The sequence below is a fragment of the Nothoprocta perdicaria genome, unplaced genomic scaffold, assembly GCF_003342845.1.
Source record: "Nothoprocta perdicaria isolate Ctin4 unplaced genomic scaffold, notPer1 scaffold_57, whole genome shotgun sequence".
NCBI lineage: Eukaryota > Metazoa > Chordata > Aves > Tinamiformes > Tinamidae > Nothoprocta > Nothoprocta perdicaria.
In genome coordinates, this window is record NW_020455832.1 from 1,219,534 (window position 1) to 1,242,263 (window position 22,730).

A 22,730-nucleotide genomic window follows, 5' to 3' on the forward strand; every position below is an offset into this window, starting at 1 on the left:
CAAGCAGTTCGTTATACATGTAGGTGCAACAGGGGACATTGTTGGTCTTTGATTATTTCTAATGAAGAATGGGTTAATATACAGACTTTATAGAAACTTAACAAATGTGCTTTCTTTGTAGCTAATGTAGAGCAATTATTTCATCAATTACTATCATTAGATTAAAAAATCCTTGTGGGATACATTATGGCACACAACATGGAGGGCTTCATCTTGAAATTCACTTTTGATTTAACGGCTGCATCCTGGTTAAGGATGTAATATATGAGAACTGCTTCTTCAGGACACGCAGACCTTCTTTATTACAGCTAATTTATTAAACCTTCTGTATATTGCATGAGCTGTATTATATAAAATGGCATGGTAGGACAGCCCTATAGAATGTGCTTCCATAATTATGATTTCTTAATATTTACTGCTGTTTTGGCATTTTAAAATAACCTGAACTTTCATAGGATTTAGCTGTTTAATAAAGTCAGAAGAGAAGGTCAGTCATATGTTTCAGTCAATGCGGAATGTTTGCTGGCTTTTCTAAATGAAAATGGATATCTGTTTATCTTTCCTTAAAGGTCAGGGCCTGAACTTCTAGCATATAGATGTAGGGGTTATTACTGATATTCTAATGCTATTAGGGCTGTATAACAGTTCAGCTTAATATTTCACACAAATTAAGATAGCAGAAGAAATGACAGCCAGGCTGTATTTATGTATATTCTGGTGTAAGCCAATACACAGTAAGTATAAATAAATAAATAAAATTCTTCATAGCTAATATGTAGGGAAAAGAAAGCCCCTTCATATCACGCGGTCTCTTAGGACAAATTTTGATCTCATCTGCAGTAGTTCATTCCCAGAGTGTTATTTATTTATTTATTTATTTATTTTTATTATTATTATTACATTGAATTACAGTTACAGTTCAGACTAAAGCACAGATATGGACAGTTTATGTGCACCAACTTGGGTTAACTTCTTTATGTAGTAGAGCACATAAGACCGTAAAGTATCAGTAGGATATCTGCCAGCATGTACCTACAGTGTACAGATTTACATGCATTTTTCATCCTACTCTCTTGTTTTCTCCATACAGATTTTTGAGACAGACTTGGAACTGACATTTTAAACTTTTRTTTAAAATTTCTTTTGAAGTGATTGAAACAATCTCTTAAAAACAGTCATTAAAATTCCCGTTGAGATGCAGGAGGGATGTTTGTCACTTTTGAAATGAAACTTGTAGATCCCTTAATTGCTTAAGTGACCTTGAAAAATAAGGAGCAAATCTGAGTCAAGCATGAAGCAAATCATTTTGGGCATTATTAGCCACTAGAGAAAAGAAAAATGCATCATTTGATCTCTCTAGTTTTAAGAAAACACTTCTGATAGCTATTTATTAGCAGGCTATAGCAGAAGGGGGAGAATGCTTTTATTGGCCAAGTCAAAGATTTTACTGAGAGGTACGAGCACTGCTTAGAGAAAAAAAGATGTTCCCAGTCACACAACTGCGTAGAAAGTGGCCGTGCAAGTAATTTTCCTGGACCGTGCAAGTGGCAGCAGAAATTTCATAGACGCCTGAGCAGCAGGGTTTAGTGTTTGGGCATTTGCATGAACGTTCACTCCACCTGCCCTTGCATGAGTTTGGAGCTTAGGGGGCTTAAATAAGCCCACTACAAATAACTTCTCAGACCGTGTCTAGAGTGAGCGGTAAGCTTTGAAAGCAGGTAAGGCTGGTAAGTAATGAAAGCTCCCCACTATGACCAGGGTAGTTCTTCAGTTCAGCTCTTGCATGCAGTCCACTCCAACAGAAAAGCCTTTTCTAGGCTAAAGCAGCTGGGTAATTATTTCAGCAATAAACCCTCTGTACATGGATCCTAAGAAATATTCTGTTGTGCAAAAGCAGGAATTGGAAAGGCATGAAAGGAGCATATCTGCTCTAATTACTGTCACAGGGTGTGTGGTCCTTCTACTTAGCTTTATTTTAATGTTATGTCTCTCCATATTCTGGATATTTTCCTAGTCTAATGCTGTCACTATAAGCATTTATTTTATTTTGTAGCTCAGTTGTTTAAGCTGCTTTGTGTCACAAGCAGTTTATGTGTGCGCCCTGCTTGCCAGGAGAGGGAAGCTGTGCTCTTCATCCTTCATACTGAAAAAAAGGGCCTAGACCTTCCCTAAACAGTCTTTTATTTGCCTGTGTGGATTTTCTTTGTGTAGATCTGAAATATTCTCTACTTCTGTTACATGGAATACTGACAAATACAGTGCGTGTCTGTCTGGTCACCAAACATTTTACGTGGTTTTAGAGGTGAGAATTTTTTTTTTTTTTAATTTAGGGAGATTTGTACAAAGTACTTGAGAACTCATCTGTCTGCACATTCTTAAGTTAGGGGAGCTGGAAGAGCATGATTCATTTGAAGCTTTGCTTGCACTCCTGAAGGAGAGGTAATTGTAAGACAAATATCAGGAGCAGCTGCTGCTGTGGGTCCTTCAGATGTTCCTTATTGGGTCTCTAAACTAATGGAGAGGAATGTGTCTCGTCAAAGCCCATGAAGCAATGCTTGTTTGCCTGCACATCCTGGGAGGAGCCAGATAGGAGGGACAATCTGGGGAAGAGTTAGTCTTAAGATAGGGTTTTAATGACAGTTAATCTGCATAAATTTAGGGAGTGCAGGTCACTCCGTGCTTGAGTCTCAGCTATTCTCTTTCTTTAAAAGGGTTAATGTGTTTAAATATCAAATCGGGATCTGAAGGAGTTCTGTGATCAATGTAATTAACTCGCTATCCAGTAACTAGCCCTTTTTTYACTCCCAGAAGACAAAACTGGAGGGAAATTAATCAGATGCAGAGCTGTAAAGAACACTCCTTGCGGGAGCTTATTTTGTTATCGTTCTCAAGCAGGGAGAGAAAATGGAAACGTAGATAGATGGCTAGCAAATGCACTGCACAAACAATCAGGTTTATAATTAGGTGGTGGGTTAACTCCTACCTAAAAGCAACGCAGAGGTCAAAAGAAGCCATGCAGGCAAAATGGGTTTTGTATTCTGTCTAGCAATGATCTGACTTTTCATTTTGCCCCCATCACTGCTGGGCTGTGGGCCCTGAGTCTGTGTGACTGGAGACACAACTGAGCCTTGTGTCAACCATGGCTGGCACAGTCCTGAAATGGGCTGCACTTCAACTCTTCCTTACAATGCTCAAAATAAAGATTTTGCATCACATTTGCCTTAAGTCTAAAGCAGGGGAAGTTCTGGAGGGCTAGTGATTCGGTAGCATATGTTCAGCTTTAGTCAAAGGACTCTGGCACGTGTGTGACTCGCAAGATCTCTGCTGGTCTTCTGACCAATTGCAAATTCTTCCTTCTATACTTCCTTTTAAATAAGAGCAGTTGTCATCTTTGTGACATTTCTTAGTGTGTAAAAATGCGTATTTTAAAATGTATCTAACACTCACTTTTGCTCTGAAAAAAATCCACTGACAATTCACCAAGCAGTGCGGTAGTGATGCTTCTGTCCTCTCATGTGTTCTGGCAGTATTTCCTCCCATGGCACATTTTGCTCCTGAAATTTAGACCTGCATTTGATGCTGGCTGAGGAGAGCACATCTGTGAATGCAGAAGAGCCTTGGAAAGGCAGGAGCTTTGCCCTGGTCCTGTGCCTTCTGCAGTCATGAAGACGTCAGGGAGAAATTAAACCCTTCTTCTCTGGGAGATGACAGCAAAGCTGGCTGTCTCTAGCAAGATATAAAAATTCCTTTAACGTTCTGTCATTTTATGATCAGGCTGATTCGAGCTAAGACAATGGTGTTCATTTGAATGTATATTTAATTAAACCTTGTGAAGATTTTTTTCCTGTCTTAGTGCAACTAGAACTGACTTCCCCCTCAAATAGCAGCTGAAAAATCAAATTTGCCTCCTGTCTGTTTGTCCAACATAGTGCCTGTACTATTGAAGCTACCCATTTCATTCACCTAGAACTGTTTTGCCTGCAGTTCAGAGCTGGCTAAGCTCCCTAGGGTAATGTGACCTTTGCAAGTGTTTTTGGCATTGCCTTCCGGAGAAAAAGGGAGCTCTGACTTGTCAAGAGAGCTGCTGGTTTATCAAAAGAAGCCTAAGAATTTGAATTACACCAATTAGTGGGTAATTTTTAAATGTTATTATCACAATTTGATTATTGTCAGAGATGACAGCTGTAGAGGGAGGAAGAGATGTTTTCTACTCTCTTTCTTTTCAAAATCTGTAAGGGGTTAAGTTGAATATAGCTCAGATAACCTAGACATTAAAAACTGAAGCTCCTATTCTTTCAGAGGGATAATGCCTGTATTTTCAAAAAGATGAAAATTCTTCCTTTCTCTGTTTCTTTTCTGGTTCTGAGTGTTTCTCCAGTTTCTGAAGCTGTATTAAAGGCTTCTTTTAGTGTAAATCAGGGATATCAGGGGAGTCTACAGTATGTTTGCATAGTTCCCTCCTTATTATAATGTACACTTTTACACCATAAGAACTAAAAATATTTTTGTAAAGGGGAGGTATTAAGATGTAATAGACATTTCTTTTGACAGGACAGTTGAAACGTGGAGTATGCATAACTGACTTAGTTATATGTATAAAAAGAAGTAGCTTAAAAAAAGAAAAAAAAAGCATCAAGTTGATCCAGCCACAGTGGTATATATTTTTGGCCTCAACTGAATGTGTCTCTTATTTTCAAATCTTGCCAACTCCTAAGTAATATGCAAKGAGCATGGGGGTTGATGAAGTTGTGTTATACAGTTAAGGGCAACTATAGTGTAATAACAGTAAAATGAAGCAGTGAAAAAAATGAGAGGAAAATGACATCCGAAAGTTGTTTCAAAGTATAAAACCAGCTGTACAAAGCAGTGCAGCAAAATATAGCTTAGTCTAGGCACTCTCTTTCTACAGAAACAAGTAGATTAAAATTTTATTCTGCTAATATATGGAATCCGCCACTGTGGATTTGCAGAATTCTGCAGGCTTTGGAAAGGGCTTTCTCAAGATTTGACAGCATAAAATGCCATAGTMCAACTTTATATCCTGTGAGCATTTGTAATATGAACGTTTCAACTTCTGTTTTTCCCTCAGGGTTTGAAAGTGGAGTGTAAGAACCGCACACCTGTAATGACACCCTAATCAGGCTGTGCATATCGGGCATATTAATAATGAAATGTTGTCCTGGGCATGCATTCAAATTCTGATATTGCTTCATTTTATGGATGAAATGGGTATTGAGAGAGCAATAGTCAACATTGATACCTAAAATATGAAAAGATAAATGCTATAAAAAGAAGTCAAGATATGACTAAATTTTTTTTACACTCTTTCTCGTTTCTTGCAAGGAATTAAAGAGCTGTAKGACTGCTTGAGATGTCTTTAAAATTATGAGGTCTCCAAACTAGCATGGGGATATTAGGATATTGACTAATTTTTGCATCTTTGTGCAGTAGCCCTGATGAATTTCATTTAGCCTGAAAGTGGGTGAAGCCCTTCAGGTTCAAATATCACTTTTTTAGCTGTCTTGACTGTTGCAGATTTGAGGAAGAGAAGTTRCCTCCTGATAGCCTAGAGGAATTAATCCAAAACTGCTGAACAGTATGAGCTGCGTGCGCTTGCTCTGCATTCGACACATGAGGATTACCTACTCCCAATACAAAAACTTAAAAAAGCAACAATCCACCCATCCCTCACTGCCTCCTGTGTCAGCTTATTTCTTCTTGTGATCACCATCTTGCTATTTAAATGTTTTGGTCAGATGTAATTGTGGAGATCTCTGAAATCTGTATGTAAACTAATATTGATGTTGTAAGAATCTTACTTCCTTTTTGCATGTGTGAAAAAGTAGATTTAGCAAATGAATTTAGGGGATGGATTATAGGACACAAGTCAACTGAAACTTTAAGCTCCAGTAATTCTGCAGTTGTGCATCTTTCACACAGGACACGTTCAGCTTCCCTGAGACCCAAGCTAAGTAAGTGCTTTTGCATAAAAGCTCAGCCGCTGCCTGTCCCTGAGATTTTATGCACAAGGATAAGTTGTGCAACTTCCAGGGATCATAGCTATGCTCCTGGAATTTATATCACCAAATCCCAGCTAAAGGTCGCCCAAGTAAGTCGGATTAAATCTAGGTTGGGATGTGTGTATCTAGCTGGTGAACTGTGGGCATCTCCCGAAGGTGGCTGTGAGATGCTGTTGGTGCTGCCCTGTAACGTGCCACGCAACAGCTCTCTGCTTTTCACCCATGTAAATGGGCCTCAGTGCCCTGTAAACAGTGTGTGGTGTTGGCAGCTTCAACATGGAGTTTCAAAGATGGCAGGTAATGCTGGATAAGTTGCATCAAAGAGGCCGCAAATGAGGTTTCGGTGTGGGAGGAAAGACTTCGTTTTGTCCTTTGCGTTTGTGTCTGGTAGAGTTGTTGAAATACAGTCAGTAACCTGCAACCCATAACAGAGCATAATGTCTTCAAAATGAAAGCAAGCCTCATTTGCCATGTRCAGTCTGTATTTCTTCTGTTTTTGCTTCAGTTAGTCTTAGTTCAGCGTAGTCCCCTGGAAGCACAGYGGCATGTAGAACATGAGTGCAAGGTGCCAGCCTGGCCTTGCACCCTGCCGAGCAGCCTGGCGGGCAGCGGGTGATGGGTGCAAGCTGGGGAGGACCCCAAGGGGACCACCCGCAGGGCCCAGGAGCTGGAGACACCAACCCAGCTGGGGTCTCCTGCAGCAGAAGAAATGAGACCACTGAACTCCGGGTGTATCCGTCACCTGCCCGTGGCCAGAGSGGGCTGACAAACCCCCCTGGCCAACAGCATCAGCTCGACGGCTTTGCTGGGTGTCGCGAGAGAGAGGAAAGGAATATTGACAATATCCGGATTGACAAGGGGGAAGGCAGGGATGGGATATCGTGCGTGCTTTGTTCTGGTTCCTTGTCATTCATCTTATTTAAATAGAAAGTTGGAAATATGGCAGTGACTTGGAAATTGTCAGAACAGCAGGTTACAAGGAAGGCCTGCTGAGCTGCTTGTGCCAGGAGTCAGTGCTTCAGATATATTTTATATATATATATATATATATATATATATGCACACACACACACAGACACACATATATATGCAATATATATGTATATGTATATGTATGTGTGTTTGTTTTGCCATGCAGTAACTCTTACCTCATATACATGTGTTCTCATGGATTTTTTTTTTTAGTGAGATACATATTCTTCTGGATAAAATTAATATCTAATACAAAATGTTATTTTTATATTACATGTTATTTTTGTATTACATGTTATTTTTGTATTATATATTTCATTTAATATTATATTTTGCATTTTAACAAGTAATATTCTATATTCTTGCACAGGTACAGAGGGCTTGGGATTTAGCATTACTTCAAGAGATGTCCCAATTGGTGGCTCTGCTCCAATTTATGTGAAAAACATCCTTCCAAGAGGTGCAGCTATTCAAGATGGGAGACTAAAAGCTGGAGACCGATTAATTGAGGTGATGAAATGTTACATGCTGTTTCTCTATTTTGGCTTAAGCCAAAAGAATAGCTAATTTCCAACAACTCTTAATAGTTTATATTATAGGAAAGTGTTTCTCCCTTTTTTGGGGTAGCAGATTAAGGGTTGTGCAGCTGCAGAAGGTAGCTGTTTAAAGAACAAGACTCAGGTGTATTATGAAACAAGAAGTTTAAATATCCTTATGTGWTTTTGTGCAATATTTTTGCTTCGCTGCTGAGGAATAAGTTGAAGCAGAGTAATYGTTACCTAATATATTAAATCAGCACCAAGTGCCAGACCAGAAATGACTGGAAGTATTGCTAATAGTGTGAGAGGTTCAGTGAGTTAACTTAAAGGCATGATGCAAGAGGAGGCTGCTGCTGCTGAGGATCACGGCCACTTCCCTCCTGAAGGGAGGGCATCCTCGTGGGGCTAAATTTCCCTGTGACAGGAGCAGAGCAGAAATCTTCCTGCCTTCCTATTTCAGTCCTATAAAATTCACAAGTCCTATAAAATTCACAAGACTTTTCCGTGTTGGTGTCTACTTTTTGCAGTCTTAGCATTTTCTAACATTTCCTTTGGCACAGGTGAACGGAGTTGATTTGACAGGAAAAACTCAGGAAGAAGTCGTGTCCTTGCTGAGGAGCACCAAGATGGGAGGGACCGTCAGCCTCCTGATTTTTCGCCAGGAAGAAACATTCCACCCAAGGGAACTGGTGCGTAAAGTAGAGAGCAGCTAAGAGATTTAGATGGTTGTGAGCAAATGATTTGATCTTGTCACCCGCTAGTAAATGTGCGTGGTCAGAATTGAATGCAAGAAAACAAAAGGCTACTTTGCTTTATTTAGAACGTTTTACACAAATGCTTTTTTTTCTCTTTAAGAGCTGGTATTGGAATTAAATATTGGTTTAAAATGTATGAATGAGAGTTTTAAAAGCAGTCTGAATCTATTTTGAGTTAAAATGCTTATTATAGAAGAAGTTATCTGATGGACTTTGGATGCATGCAGAGCAGACAAGTAAATTATTTCATATCTTTCACATGAGCAAATCTGTGTTTGTAAACTTGCCATTTATCCCACTACCTGCTCATCAAAATATTTTAGAACATTTAATATTATGCCAAAAGAGGGTATGGGAATAACTATGAAAAAGTGGAATATACAAGAAATAATAGTTCTTGTTTGAATATAAATGCAGTCTCTCTATGGAATGGAAATCCTGCAGTTATTAATTTAGCAGGGTAATTCAGAGAATGTTTCTGAGGAATTTATATGAAATGGGAAAAAATGATGTTTCATACTGTACCTGTTCCACTTGCATAGTGTATACAGATATTTCCCTGATAATTATTCAAGATAATTTCTGTTATGAAAAGGTAGACTGTGAATGTAGCAGTCTTACTTTGTTCTGTACTCTATTAAACTGCTGGAGTTATTTATTATTTGTATCCTCATAGCTATATATAGCTCTAAAATAAATTATTTGGCTGCTTTATTGTGAGAAGATAGACAAATATAAGTGACATTTAGTGTGATGAATAGATTGCTTCATTTCTCTTTGGTATTCATGTTTGAATGCAAAAAGAATGATTTTTTGTTTGAACATTTCAAGATAGTTAGTCTTTATTTTTCCAAACTGCAATTAAACTTTATAAGTCAAAGTGGCAGGGAATGATGCAAATGAACTGCACATTTAGCTTAATGCTCTTGGAACATGACTTCAGATATTGATACATTTAAATGAAAGATGTCATAAAGTGAATAGAAATGAACAACATGAAGTCATACTGTTCTCTACTTTAAGGCTGCAACTGTGAAAGCAATCTGTTTATAAGCTCCTATAATGTAATTTTCACAGTATTGGTATCTTACATAAAGGTGAATGAAAATGCTTTTTAAGTTTTCKAAATAAACTTAGAAGAAAATGGCCTAATTTTGTGTATATTATTTCTACATTATAATGAGGAAGCATAAATTATACTAATGTACTAATATCTTCTAAACAATGATATGACATGAATACAGAATAGACTTAATTGTAGTAGCACTGGGTTTAGTTTAAAAAATAGTGGCAAATTGACCCCTTTAAATGCGTTTGGCCTCAGTAGCCTCCCTGCTGCTGCTCAGGTGCTGCTTTCCCAGTTATTTGGCACACAGGAGTGCAGGGAAGCTGGATCTCGCGCATGTCGAGTGGTAGGTGGGCACTACACACTCCGTAGTGCGAGGGGTAGATCTGAACTGGTGCAAACTGCAGGAGTTCCCATTAAGCAGGAACACTGGGAGGGTCTGGCAGTGCACGTGCGTGCGACGATCCTCTCTTGCCTAAGGATCTGTCTGCATTCTGGTGTGAGGAAATGCTAGGGCTGCTCCGCTGTCAGAGAGCAGCAGCAGAAGTGCTGGGGAAACTGTTGAACTGCAACCCAGCGTRACGGCTGTGTTTCCCTCTCTGAGAAGAGCTAATCTAAAAAAAAAAAAGCTCCTGTCATTGGCTTTAACTAATTCTACGTTTAAAAAACAAATTGGAGGAGGAAAGGGGAATGATCTGAAATCATGTCAGTTCAACTTGGTCACTTGTAGASCTTCTCTGACCATTTAGTAACAATTTAGCTTTGCATCCTTCCCGTATTTCTATCACATCTTCTACAGCTGTGTGCTTAAACATTAACATAATGAGATATGTCTCCAAAATATATCCTTAAAAATAATCTTGTTTGATATTATTCATTTGTTGAAGTACAGGACCTCATATTCTGTGCTGAGGAGCAGTCAGTATTAAAAATGCTTATATTTGCCAACATTAGTTAATAATCCAAATAAAACAGGTGTTTAGATTTTATGTTTTGGGTTGCTGAGTGACTTTGGAAATGTTATTTATCCTTGGTTTTCCTCATAAGTAAAATGAAGAAAATAAACATTCAGGGAAGTCATGAAGCTTAAGGTCTTTAATGTATTTTGACACCGCTGTCTGGAAAGGACATGGGAAAATGTGCAGTTGTAAATGAAACGTAAGGGACTGTTAACCTGATCCCATGTGGGTAACTCTGGGGTCTTTGTAGTTCGYGTTGTTAGGTTAGAGCGTGTGATAAGGAGAATCACAATTCTGTGCAGCAGCTTCTATGCTACAGGTCTTGGTAAAAGTGAATAAAGTATGGATACAGGGAGCCTGAAAATATGGCAGGATGCAACTCTAAGGAGTGAGCTCTGGAGGAATGATGATGCTTGTCTGGAATACCAGGCATTTTATTGCTTCCAGGGTTACCTAATGCCCCAAAATTAATGCATTAGGGTTTGTCCTCGTCAGTGTGAGAAGTAGGTTGTTTCTTAAACATCCTCCCCAACCTCCTTCATGGAAGGAATGAGGATTACTCGCATGACTTTTCAAGCATAACTTACTCTTTATTGTGAAGGATTTTTATAGAACCTGATAGTACTTTGTAAATTCATCAGAAGAATTGATGCAAATTGTTTAGCTTTTGAGCAAGTCTCAATATYGTCAAGGAGAAACTTGCTTGTAGAGTTAGTGTCGTTTTTCTTTCAAGTCACTATGTCCAGTTTTACATGTAGGTCCTTTATAAGTTCCTGGTATTTACTGCTTCCTCTTTTACTGGTTTTGACTGTAGGTTAAAGCTAACTGGATATTTATGTTAGTACTTGCCACAACATTTCTGTCCTTATCCCACCACAAAAGAGCCCAAAGCAGAAAAAGTTCTGTAAAACCTGGCTTCTAATTTTGGCCCAGGGAGAGGGGAAGAAATTGCTGACCATCCCGACCAGCAGCAAGGTGGCATCTGGGTGTCTAAAGGAGATTTAATGTGGTTTAACCTGAATTTGGAAGAGAAAAAAATCCGTACATGTGTCTCCATTCACATGCGACACAGAAAGGATTTCAATGGGTGACCTTAAGTGCTACGTAAGTGAGGAAGGAACACAGGGAACAGGAAAGTCCCAGTTGTGATGGCCTGAAAGCACCTCMCCTGTCCTGGAACATCAGGATTTGGTGGTTCTGGTTCATCCAAGTGAGTTCAGAAGGGCAATCCTTAAAATGMGATTTTTTTTCTTTTTTGAAAATAGGTACTTGTTTAAAATATTTGGGAGGATTCACCTCGACTGCTGAAGTAATTCTTTGAATACTTCAAAGCAGAAGAGAAAGGGAATAACACGCATGAGCGAGGACTTTCCACCAGCTGGAAAAGGGTGCAGTTTTGATTCTTCCTTGGTCAGGTAGCCACCTGCTTGGAATGAGGGAAGTCAGGTGCTCTGGCCTAAGATTACCAGAAATTATCTTTGTTCACCTCTCCCTTAGTGCTAATTTAGAGAGGCTTGGATCAGGGAGCATAACTAGCTCCATTCTTCTGTTGCCTCTTCACATCCGAATTAGAGCTCTCTGTATATCCCTCTGCTGATAGATAGTCTATGTCGTGTGTAGCCGTGTTCTTATTTATTTTTTTTACTTCCTTTAGAATGCAGAACAAAGCCAGTCACAAATTCCAAAGGAAACGGTAAGAGCTTTGTCTTTTCCATACTGGAAGACTCCCAAATGTTTTAAAATGATATGGCACTTCTCCATCACAGTCTCACAGATCCTCCTTTCACATTATATACTGTAGATGGCTCTCTCTAGCTTTACATTTTAAATATATGTTTTTATGTAATTTCAGATAGGTTTAGAGTATTAGGTACAATTGAAATACTGTGTGTGTTCAAATGCTATTTGAAATTACATCCTTTATACACAGCCAAAGGCTACAAGTTGGAATGATAACATCAGGCTCTTAGTTTGGGGTACTTCTTGAAACTAATTGTTTAAACCATGATTGTATGTCTGAAACCTGAGATACCAACACACCAAAGTTAGGCAGTTGGGATTCAAGCCTGACACTGGATCCTCGTACCAAAGCCACTGTTTGTTGTTGTTAGTTATTTTTAAGAAACTATAGACAAGTAGTATGAAGTTTAACCCTTTGCAGATTATAGTAAATTTGTACATGATGTATCAGGGAGGAAGTATATTGAGGTTTAAATAACTTGTTTTATTCAGTGGGACAGGGTTGCCCTTAATACAGCTAATACATGTTTACAAAAATACAGGATTTATTTTATGAAATTTTAACACATGTTAGAATAACATACTACCTTGAATGTGTACTGCATCTTAGTGAAAAATAAACTATTAGAAGCTCTGTTCAAATGCCTATTTCAAAGTTAAATAATTAATTGGATTATGTAGACATTAAGCAGAATCTTGCTGGAGTTAGAAAATAGTTTAAAAAAATGCTGAAAAACTGACAAAAAACTCTATTCTGGATGACTCAGAAGCTTTGTTGCCACCAGCAGTGGCGAGATAGTGTTGGAGGTAAAAATAAAATCAAGGCGAGKTAAGGAGATGTTGTAGGAGTTACCGTGGGGAGGGAGCTTGAGCACGTTGCCTGAAGCTGTTAACGTTTCGGGGGCTGGAGTGTAGCTGCCAAACCTGGCCTTGGGGCAGAGCAGCGTCTTCACTTCTGTCCCTCCGTCCCGCAGTGTCCCTGTGCAGCTTCTGGTCTGGCAGCCGTCTGCCCGGGGGCCCTGCGGCCTTGCTGGCCGTGTGGGTGCTTCAGGAGGGCCTTCTTAGTGCGTGCTTGGTTTTATCTTCATGCTCTCATGCCAATGCTGCTGATACAGGAGGACATCAARGGGCAAACCGCAGGACAGCATTCCTGCCTGCAACTGGATACAACTGAAAACAGTTTGTGGGTGAATCTATTTGTTCTGCCCCAAAAGGCTAGGCCGGTTGCCTTGCTTATATAAAGCATTTGATCTCCTCTTTCAGTGTTGATCACTGAGGACCTCGTAACAAAGTCCTTGGAGAAATCCTTTCTCTACCTGTTTTTGGACCAACCTCCTGCCTTTATCTAAGGAAAATACTCTCCTTTGTTCTTTCTAGATATAGCTAATTCACTTCCTGTCCAGGGAGCTGGGATTGGGTGACTGATAAGGCATTTCTGAAAAACTGCTTGAACCAGCCTTGAAGCAAGCCTTGAAAATTAGGAAGTGAATTGGGAWGCCTGTGGGAACATACTTGGATAAGGCAGGAATAAAACTAGAAAGTTGATCAAGATTTTGCATCATGTCTTCTGTTTTTTCCCATTCATTTATTTATTTGAAAGCTCAAAGCAACAGTGATGAATAGTAGAAGCAAAGGTCTCTTTAAATGTACCTACTCCTTAGAGGGAATAAAAAATGGGCTAAAGCTGAAAGGGGTCAGTTGGATTTTCTAAACTGTCGTGATTTTGCACTTACCTCTGTCTTCCTGTCTTCTTTGCTTTGGATAAGTGTTATACTGCAGTTCTCTAGAACTAATTTTTTCTCAGAAGCACATTAATAATACAGTCACACACTTGTTTTTTTCCAAGTATTTTTAGACGTATTTTTCATTGCTTTTCCTTAAACTCCTCGGTTCTTCTTCAATCCTTGTTTATTCTTCCTCTGTCTACTTTTCAGTCTTTAAGATTTCTAATCTTGCCATTTCTATTTCTGTGTCTGCTCTGATCTTCAGTCTGGTAGTTGTGAGTTTTTAGTATTCAAATGTCTAAGAATTGATAGCAGAAAGCAAAGCAAGAAAAAGCAATGAAAGTAGTGAATTTTCAGAAGCTAGAGAAATAAGAGAAAGGTTAAGTACAAAAATCTGTTACTCTGTTTTTAATTTAAGGACAAAATGGCGATAGCTTTTTGTTATGTCTTTGTGATAAAATAGAAACTTTGAAATTAAAAAAGAAAAAAAAAGATAAAAGCCCTAAAAATCAGAAGTTTAAAGTAGTTTTATATATAGAAGCCAAAAACACAAGATCTCATTCATCAATTCACTGTCAACACTCAGAGTATGCCCTCATGAAACTATTCATTTCAAATAATATACACAATTTTGTGACACTTGAGTGCATTCAGGACCTTTGTATCTTTAATGAAAACTGTGCCAATTATTTTTTGGTGAATTTGTCTGTGACGCGAATTGTGTGAGAGAACAGGTTTCTTTTCTTACTAGCCATCCAGGAAAGTATATGATTTTACATTTAAATTTTGCACTTTCACAGAATACAGATTCTCATGCTCTTATTCACGAGCTTCTGTAAATGAGGAGCCCTCTTAACATACTAACCTTGCAGAATTTAAGCTCTCTAGTTACCCGTAAGAAGTGCAAATTRCTAATGCATCTTCATCTCTACCCAATAACTGTGCCCTTGTGAAAACAGGACTGATGTTTTTACCTTCTGTTCTGCTGAGGAATGGAATTGGCAGTGAGTTTCCTCCTGATGCATGGAAATCTCCTGCATCTGTGTGAAAGCCACCCAGCCACTGTACTGTACTGCTTGTGTGGCTGAGGACAGAAGGGAACAGATGCACCTATTTTTGAACACGGTGATTATTTGCCATGCAGAAGATTGACCGTAATATGAAAACTAGTAATTTATCATTATTACATTTCTGTTTCTAAGCATAATTTTCCTAATCATGTTATAGAGCATTGAAATGAACTGTTAATTATGCTATATAAAACATCTGCCAATTAATTTTTCCCCATACTTTTCCAAAGTCAGTAGTGTTTCAGTAATATTTTGCTTTTGCAATTGTCTTTCGTTGTTTGTTTCTGAATCCAAACCAGCATATTAACTTGCACATAAGCAGAGAAAAATAGTAATTATCATATGTATATGTAAATATACATATATATTTTATATACACTTAAGTTTTGTGTGTGTGTGTGTGTGTGTGTGTGTGTATAATTATTTTCTAAGCAAGAGTTCCTATTAAGCAAAAGACATCAAAAGCTCAGGGCTCCATTTCACGAGTATTACTCAGCAGCAGGGAAAAGTTCATTTTTCTGTTCTCATTTGCTCCTCTATCAAGCTCTTGTAACAGGATAGTATGAGCTTTAGTGAGGGCAATATTTGTAACCGAAACATAACAAGAATGATTAGAGTGTTTGACCAGTATAGGAACTATTTAACAGTTCTTCTAGAAATTGCAACTGGATTGCACTTAACATATCTAGTGAGTTTTATTTTCCTATGGACGTTTACTACTGATACTTTTATTATTTAAAGCTCGTTTTGATTACCGTGTCTTATCAGAATCCGAGGATAATATAGAGTTGTCAGCACTTCTGGGTTCCTTCAGTTGCCATAGATCTTTGTGTGTGATTTTGAGTAAATCAGCCACAGTATTTCTACACAAGAAAGCACCAGCTCTAGGATTAGGGTGATAATTTTGCCCTCTTCAGAGACATTTTGAAAGAATTAAAGCATAATTATTTTTGTACACTTTTTGTACACAACTATTTTTATACACTATAAAGATGAGAAATATCAAATACGTAGAAAGGCATATAGAATAGAATAAAATGTGTAGAGACTTATATAAAGAAATACAATAATTTGTATTGATTAATGGATGGAAAATTCTTGGCTTTCAGTTTGGAAAAAAACACCAACAGATTTCAGCTTTTTTTTTTTATTATAAAACTATAATCCTTTCAGTGATACGTTTTAAGATAGTAGTTGTGATCTTAGGGGGGGATTTTTTTTTCTTTTATTGAAATGTTGTTTGCATTATACAAAAATATATAGTCACTGGATATGGATATTTTTCAAAGGCTGTAAGTATAAATTATTGTAACTTCATCTGTAGGTAATTACACACAAATTCTCCTGAAACAGGCATTCTGTATCATTCAGCTATTACACTCATTTTCACAAAGAAACTTCTTTGAAAAACAGTTTAGAGTTTTACCTATTTCCATTGCTAACGTGGGTGATCTGGATGCCCCCAAATGGAGCCCAGGTGGGACACTGATTAGTTCCAGCCTCYAGCTGTGCACCAGGAGCTGTGCTGGTAGCGCCTGGTGTGGAATGAGCTAGCACATGAGCGGAGGTTTAGCTGAACATGGAGCTGATGCTGTTATTTCCCYCATGCTATTTGGGAGTTGTTTATTATTTGCTCTGATTAATTTTTCTGCTTTTATCCTCTAATAGTTTGCGACATGAGGGTAATTACGATGTTTCCATGGATTTTTAGTGCCATTTTGAGTGGTTTCACATTATGTTTTTCATAAACTTGCGATCCAAGAACCAGGTTACTGGCTAAAATGAAGAAAGAATAAGAGACTCTGCAATCTTCTGCAGATGCTCTTGTGTTCAGAGTCTTTTACCAGCAGAGGTGTTGTATTATTGAAAAGCTTGTGCTGGGACATTAGTGAGCAGCACTGAGACAATAATCCATAGTGAATAATTAATACAGGAGTTGAGTGACTCGAATGCTTTCTGAGTGGCTCAAATTTCCTGTAGTGTTCAAGGGTGATCCACAAAAACTTGGGTGTGACACTGTGCTTGTGACTGCCTCGCGGGCTGATAGTCTCCGGTGTCACCTGCGAGATGTTGACAGGGCCACAGTAGGACTGTGCTGCAGTGAGTGTTTCCAGCTGAATCAGTGCCACGTGCTGCGAGTGCTGGGCAGGTACTGCTGCTGTTGCAAAGCTTGCACTGGTAACGCTCACAGAGCAATCCCTAGCGTCATGGGAGCCGGTACGGGTGTCCCTCCACGTGGTTCTGAAGTGGACCTGCCGGAGTGACACCTCTGCAGAGTCATTCAGAAGCCAGACTGGTGCGGACCACTCTTATTCGGGATTATTAGACTATTTCATACATGCCGGGCTCATTTTATTTTGGATAATAAAGAGTTGACTGTGCAGAGTATTTAAAATGAAGCAGGAAATAAAGGATGTGAGATGAAAAGGGGGCCCTAGGTCCTGCAGTTGGTCACTGCTGACACAGGCCTTCTTTCCAACACTTGGCCTAGGATGGATGAGTCGGAATTCACATTGTTTGTTTAAAATTTCTGTTTAAATCTCCAAAAACACATTTGTTGGGAGCAAAGCTTGTTTTCTTCCCTGTTGGCTCTAGATTCTTGATGTTAATTCTTCTTCACTGTTAAAYCCAGAAAACAAGAGTGAGATGAACTGCTTTGCCATGATTGCCTCAGAGTCTGTAGCGGAATAAAACCTAGCTCACCCCAGAGGCTCATGCACGAGTCAGCTCATTGGGAACATGTTTCTTGTCATGCACTTTTACAAAGGCCTTATTTCTCTTTCAACTTTGCTATTTTGGCTCACTTTTCCCAAACGCTGTTTTCATTTCTTTAGTCTCCTGGGACTTGTACAGCCAGTGGGCCAATGGGAGAAGTAAAGATTCTTAGGGAGTTTTTTCTCTAAAGAAATGGGGTAACCATTAAAATTGCATACTTACCTCAGAACATACCATTGGAATTCAATATTTAAAGTCAAACAACAGTTTGGAATAGAAAATGTTAGCTTTAATAAATTATAATCATTATGGTAACTGTGTCTGACTGTGCAGTGTGTGAAATTCTGAAATATATAATGAAATTTTAGTGCTCTGATCAGTTAAGTTGAAACACAGAATCTTAACAGCCTAAAACAGTATCTATAGCACCTCAGATCAGCATGTTAGTATTAAGAAGAATAATGTTAGCATAGACAAGCAGGGGCATTCCTATATAGATAAATAACAATCATGTGGAAATACTTAAAGTTGGGCTTTTGCAAAGCTTTTGATTTTCATGCTAAATGAAGATCATATGCTAGAATTCTTCTTCTTTGGAGAATATGTATTTTTTTCCTAAACTTTTTTTTATCCATCAAAAACATTAAATTGAATACATTTCTGTATATGGAATATGTACTTTTTATATTAAATTAACTCCTTAAAATGAACATAACTGGAAATAAAACAGGCTGGTTCTGCGGTGTTCCATAAACTGGCATTTTTGTGTATAAGTATGTTCCAAAGTTAAGCCATGTATAATATGCAAATAACTTGTCCTTGATGGGATTAAAATTAAAGCAGACCCACATTTCCCATAAAATTTCAGAATTCAAATATAGTTTTTGATATTTAGCAGCTGCTGTTTGATTTGAACAAAAGTGCAGTCTTTGCCAGATGCAACATATTAACTTGCTAATATGAATAATGAGTCTCAGTATATACGTGCAAATAAGATTCATTAGTGTTATCTAAYATATGGGAGATATTATAATAACTTAGGAAGAGTTAGAAAAGAAAGAGAGCATAAGAATTTCAGTTGTTTAGTTGGCTTAAGCTTTATATCATTTTATAACTAGGTAAGTAGACACTTTAGGCCTTTAATCTGTAATTCAGAACATTATTGTTTGGTTAAAAATATTTTAAAAAGAGATAAAGGCCTGGTACAGTTTCAGGAGGAAGCTCAGWTGGAAAGTGTGTGTCCCATTAGATCCGTCATCAGGCCTTGCTGTGCCAGAGGTCCAGTTTTAAGTCTGAATGAGCTGCTGTTATTATATTTATCTGTAACACATGAGTATGGCAGGATGCATCAGTTTTCAGTTGAAAGAACTTTCTTTTTGGAAGAAAAGGCATGTTCATGAGGCAAAAGATTGTTGTGATAAAATAATAATTAAATGAATGCTAAGARTGTGTGTGGATACAGAGTGTTATTGTTTGCTTCTATGAAAGAAATGAGCAGTGAACTCAATTTTTGCTTAGAGCCTCCCATGATTAATTTATTTCTTTTCTTTCTCCATAATCAGAAGGGAGCTGCAGACAGGTTTCCATGACTTAATAGCTGCTGAGAAGACAGCATGTCTAAGCTTGCGCGGAGCATGAACCTATGCGTGGAGAGTGCAGGCAGATCCGTAGCTGCAGAGAGGCTCTTTGGAAACTTGTCCCAGCTTGACTGAAAATTGCTTCCCGCCTTAGGTGGGAATAATTTTTTATGTTGTGAGGTTTCTTCTTCTACCCATCTTGTGCTGCTTATTCACCAGCTGATCCCAAATGAGGTTTTTATAAGGAAAGAAATCCCAAGTGGGAAGTTTCTTTAGAATATTTAAAATATAATAGGATAAGGAAAAGATGCTGTTACTAACGGGATGAAATAAACTTATTGCACTGTTAGTGCCAAGGTCCATTTCAATGTTGTTTATAAAATTAAATCAGGTTTTATGATCATATCAGAAACCAACAGTATGTAGCAGAGAAAAATCCCCTGCCTCTGTTTATCTTATGATTTTTTAATCTCCGTATATGTCTAAACACTGCCATAAGTTTTCTCCAGTCAGGAAGTTTATCTTTGAATTTATACTATATGTTGCATTTAAGAAGTGAAAACCTTATCTCAAATGTCATTTAGTATAAATTGATGCTAAGTATGAATCTGAAGAAAAAAAATCACCTACATATTTTCTCACCAATCGAATTTTTATTACAAATTACATACTTGAGCAGCTTCATTCTTCAGCTGAAGTCATTTCAGATGACCTCTTTTCTCAGCAGACTCAGTCTGAGCAGATATTGTTCTGCTGCTAATTGCTCTGGACGCTGTGTGTGGAAAAAGGGAGTTCAATTTTGCTGTTGAGGGTTCAAAGAACATAAACTTGCTCGCATATTTATTGCTGGCCTGTCAAAGTATATGAAGCGATACATTTCTCCCACAGATAACTAATCATGAGAAATACTGTTGAGGTGTTTGATTGATATAGAGAAGGTGTTATATAAAATGTATTAAGATCAATTGGAAGTTACTGAAATTTGGAAGTGATTGTGTTTTCAGTTTAAAMTTTTAAATGCTGCATTTTAGGGTTTTGTGCATTTTATGCAGATATGTGACTATCTTAGGGAATCCATATAGCTAGCTGTATTTGTATGCTAAATGCTTGATGCAATTTTAACGCAAATGTTACTTTTATAGTAGCTGGTATTTAATGCATGTTTCTGTACTCCAGTGCTTTGRCTAACAAAAGATGCAACCAGTCTTGATACTACACAGATTTTACAACTTTGCTTCAAAGTATCAAGCTAAAATCTTGCTGCTTATCTCTTCAGAAAGGTTTCTTTATGGATGGAGTTAGATGTCAGGCTTTCTTGATCATTATGTGTATATATTATGCTTTCTGTGAAACATATCTTCAAAACAATGTATATATTAAGGCCTTTTGTTGCGCCATGGTGTAGCACAAGTGTTAGTGTTCTTTAGTATCCAGTCTTTGGATGTTAGTGGTTCAGTATTTTGGAATGTCACATCATTTCTTCCTGAGCATTCCTAGTAGAAATTGTATGTGTCAAAAGGAAACGTTTGTTCCCTCTCTTGCTCTCTCCTTTAAAAGCTGCATTTCAGCATATGCTACTGACAGATGACATGAAGGCGGTGGAGGGCGGAAGGCTTCTCATGTCTCTAAAACTGTGGACAAAGAAGTGGTGGTGGGAAAAGCTGGCTCCGTTGAAAAAAGCTGTGAAAACCTTAAGAAACCCCTAAAGCGTTCTAGTCTCAGCCCAGTGGTGCTAAATTTTTCTTTGGATAAATTGGGTAATTCCCTCATTGCTTCCCTGTTTCCCTGTCAGTGCAGAGCCTGTTTGTTTCTAATTTCTGGYATCCACCTGCAGCTGCTCTGGAGCAGTTTGCCCTGGATGCAGGCCTCAAGTTTCACCTACACTCTCCTGTGTCTGTAGCYCTATATTAGTGTTAGGTTGTTTCCCTGTTTGAGGATGTAGAAAAGAAGCAAACAGAAAAATCACATTAGGAATAGTGTGGAGAGGCTGCTGTAGCCCTTGGTCTCTCTGGACAGCAGCAGTGTAGAGGCTGTTAGCCGGGTCTTTGGGGATGAGTCCTCACGTAGCCTTTCCAATTGACCCATTTTTTGGCACATAGAGATGCTCCCAAAGGACACTCTTTAGTCCTCTGCACTAGAAAGGAGATGGCCACAGCTGAGGCTCTGTTTTTTTGAACATCAAAAAAAATCTTGTTTTTTGAACAAGACCCTGTCTTGTGATAGGAAAATTAGTTTTGGAACTTTGCAGTATATTTCGTGGGGTTTTTTTGACCCATTCTTTTTTCCCATGATGTTGTGAACCTTTCCAGTCCTGGCAGCTAACACAGCTATTGCTGRTGTTCAGGGCTAAGAGATGAGTTTGGATATGGGATATGAGCCAGGCTTATGACACTTGCTATTTAATTATTAAACATTGTTATTAGTAAAAGTTATTAGTTGTTATTAGTTACAAGTGAATAGTGTCTAATGCAGGGGTTGGGATGGTGAACATGTTAAGGTTCATGCCTTTAGCCTGGTGGGAAAGGTAGAGCTSATGATTTGGTCCCGTGGCTCCTCCAGTTCCCTCAGGAGCCTGACTTCCTTCCATATAACATTTTCACATTGTTTTGCTGGTGAGAAGAACTAACTTACATGTGCCCAAACTGATAATCTCTGCTTTGTGTACTCCACATGGCTTTCACATCTGTCCTTGCAGTAGTCTGTGTTTAGATTTCAGAAGACCCCATAAGCTTTGGATTTCCTCAGGTCTTAAGAAACAGTGAAGAAGAAGAAACAGGGAATGCTCCACAAGCAGAAGTTAATTCCTAATGTGTCCGGGAACAGCAGGGAAATGGGACGATGGAGTTTTGGGAATAGATGAGGGTCATGTGGAGAAAGCAGATACACAAACAGTGTCGGTGAGGGTGGTGGTGTATTTGCTAACATGGGAAAACGAGAGCGCTGCTCGTGGGGGCCCGGCCGCTGCCTCTCCGTGCGCCGCTGCCGCCAGGTGCAGCTGGAGCCCAACCGGGGCAGCCTGGGCCCAGCCCGGCCCTGCCCGTGGAGCAGGGTCACCCTGAGCACCGCTCSCCAGGGAGCTCGGGCTGGGCGTGGGGGCCAGGGAATACGCGTGGAGGAACCGGAGATGTGGGAAAGAGGACGGAGAGAAGGGCAGAGCCAGAAATGACGAGAAAGCTGGATCTGCTGGTGAGCTAGGCCATGGCAGAGACATGTGCTGTTGTTGGTCTCAGCTGTGTAATCTTCTATTTTTTCCAAACACTGTTCCAAACAAAAGGAGGTGAATGAGTAATTTTCAAACTTCTTTTCCTTGCGCTTAGTTTCTCCCTGTGACTCACAAAGATACCGTAGATGCTGCTGCTGAAATTGTAAAGGTTCTGTAGGTTTGCAAGTAAGAAAGTATTCATGATACAGCCTTTCTTTCTGGCCAGTGAAACAGCACAAATACGAGTCGGATTAATGGAATATTCAGGGATGACACACATTTCAATTATTTTACTAGACAGAGAAGCAGTTAGACACAAACACAAGGTATTCCTGAATCTAGGCATCACATGGAGGTGATTGCATATACACTATTTTGTGCATGGTTCTTC

The 22,730-nt window shown here is 38.8% G+C and overlaps 1 protein-coding gene across 1 annotated transcript in view; it reads left to right on the forward strand.

The window, feature by feature from the left end:
• The window catches only part of PARD3 (par-3 family cell polarity regulator), a 388,174-nt gene that overhangs the window by 193,226 nt on the left and 172,218 nt on the right, over positions 1–22,730 (forward strand). Inside the window, exons 11-13 of the mRNA XM_026048772.1 lie at positions 7,363–7,502; positions 8,092–8,220; positions 11,966–12,004. Of these exons, the coding sequence (XP_025904557.1) occupies positions 7,363–7,502; positions 8,092–8,220; positions 11,966–12,004 (308 nt within the window). The remainder of the gene's footprint in view (positions 1–7,362; positions 7,503–8,091; positions 8,221–11,965; positions 12,005–22,730) is intronic.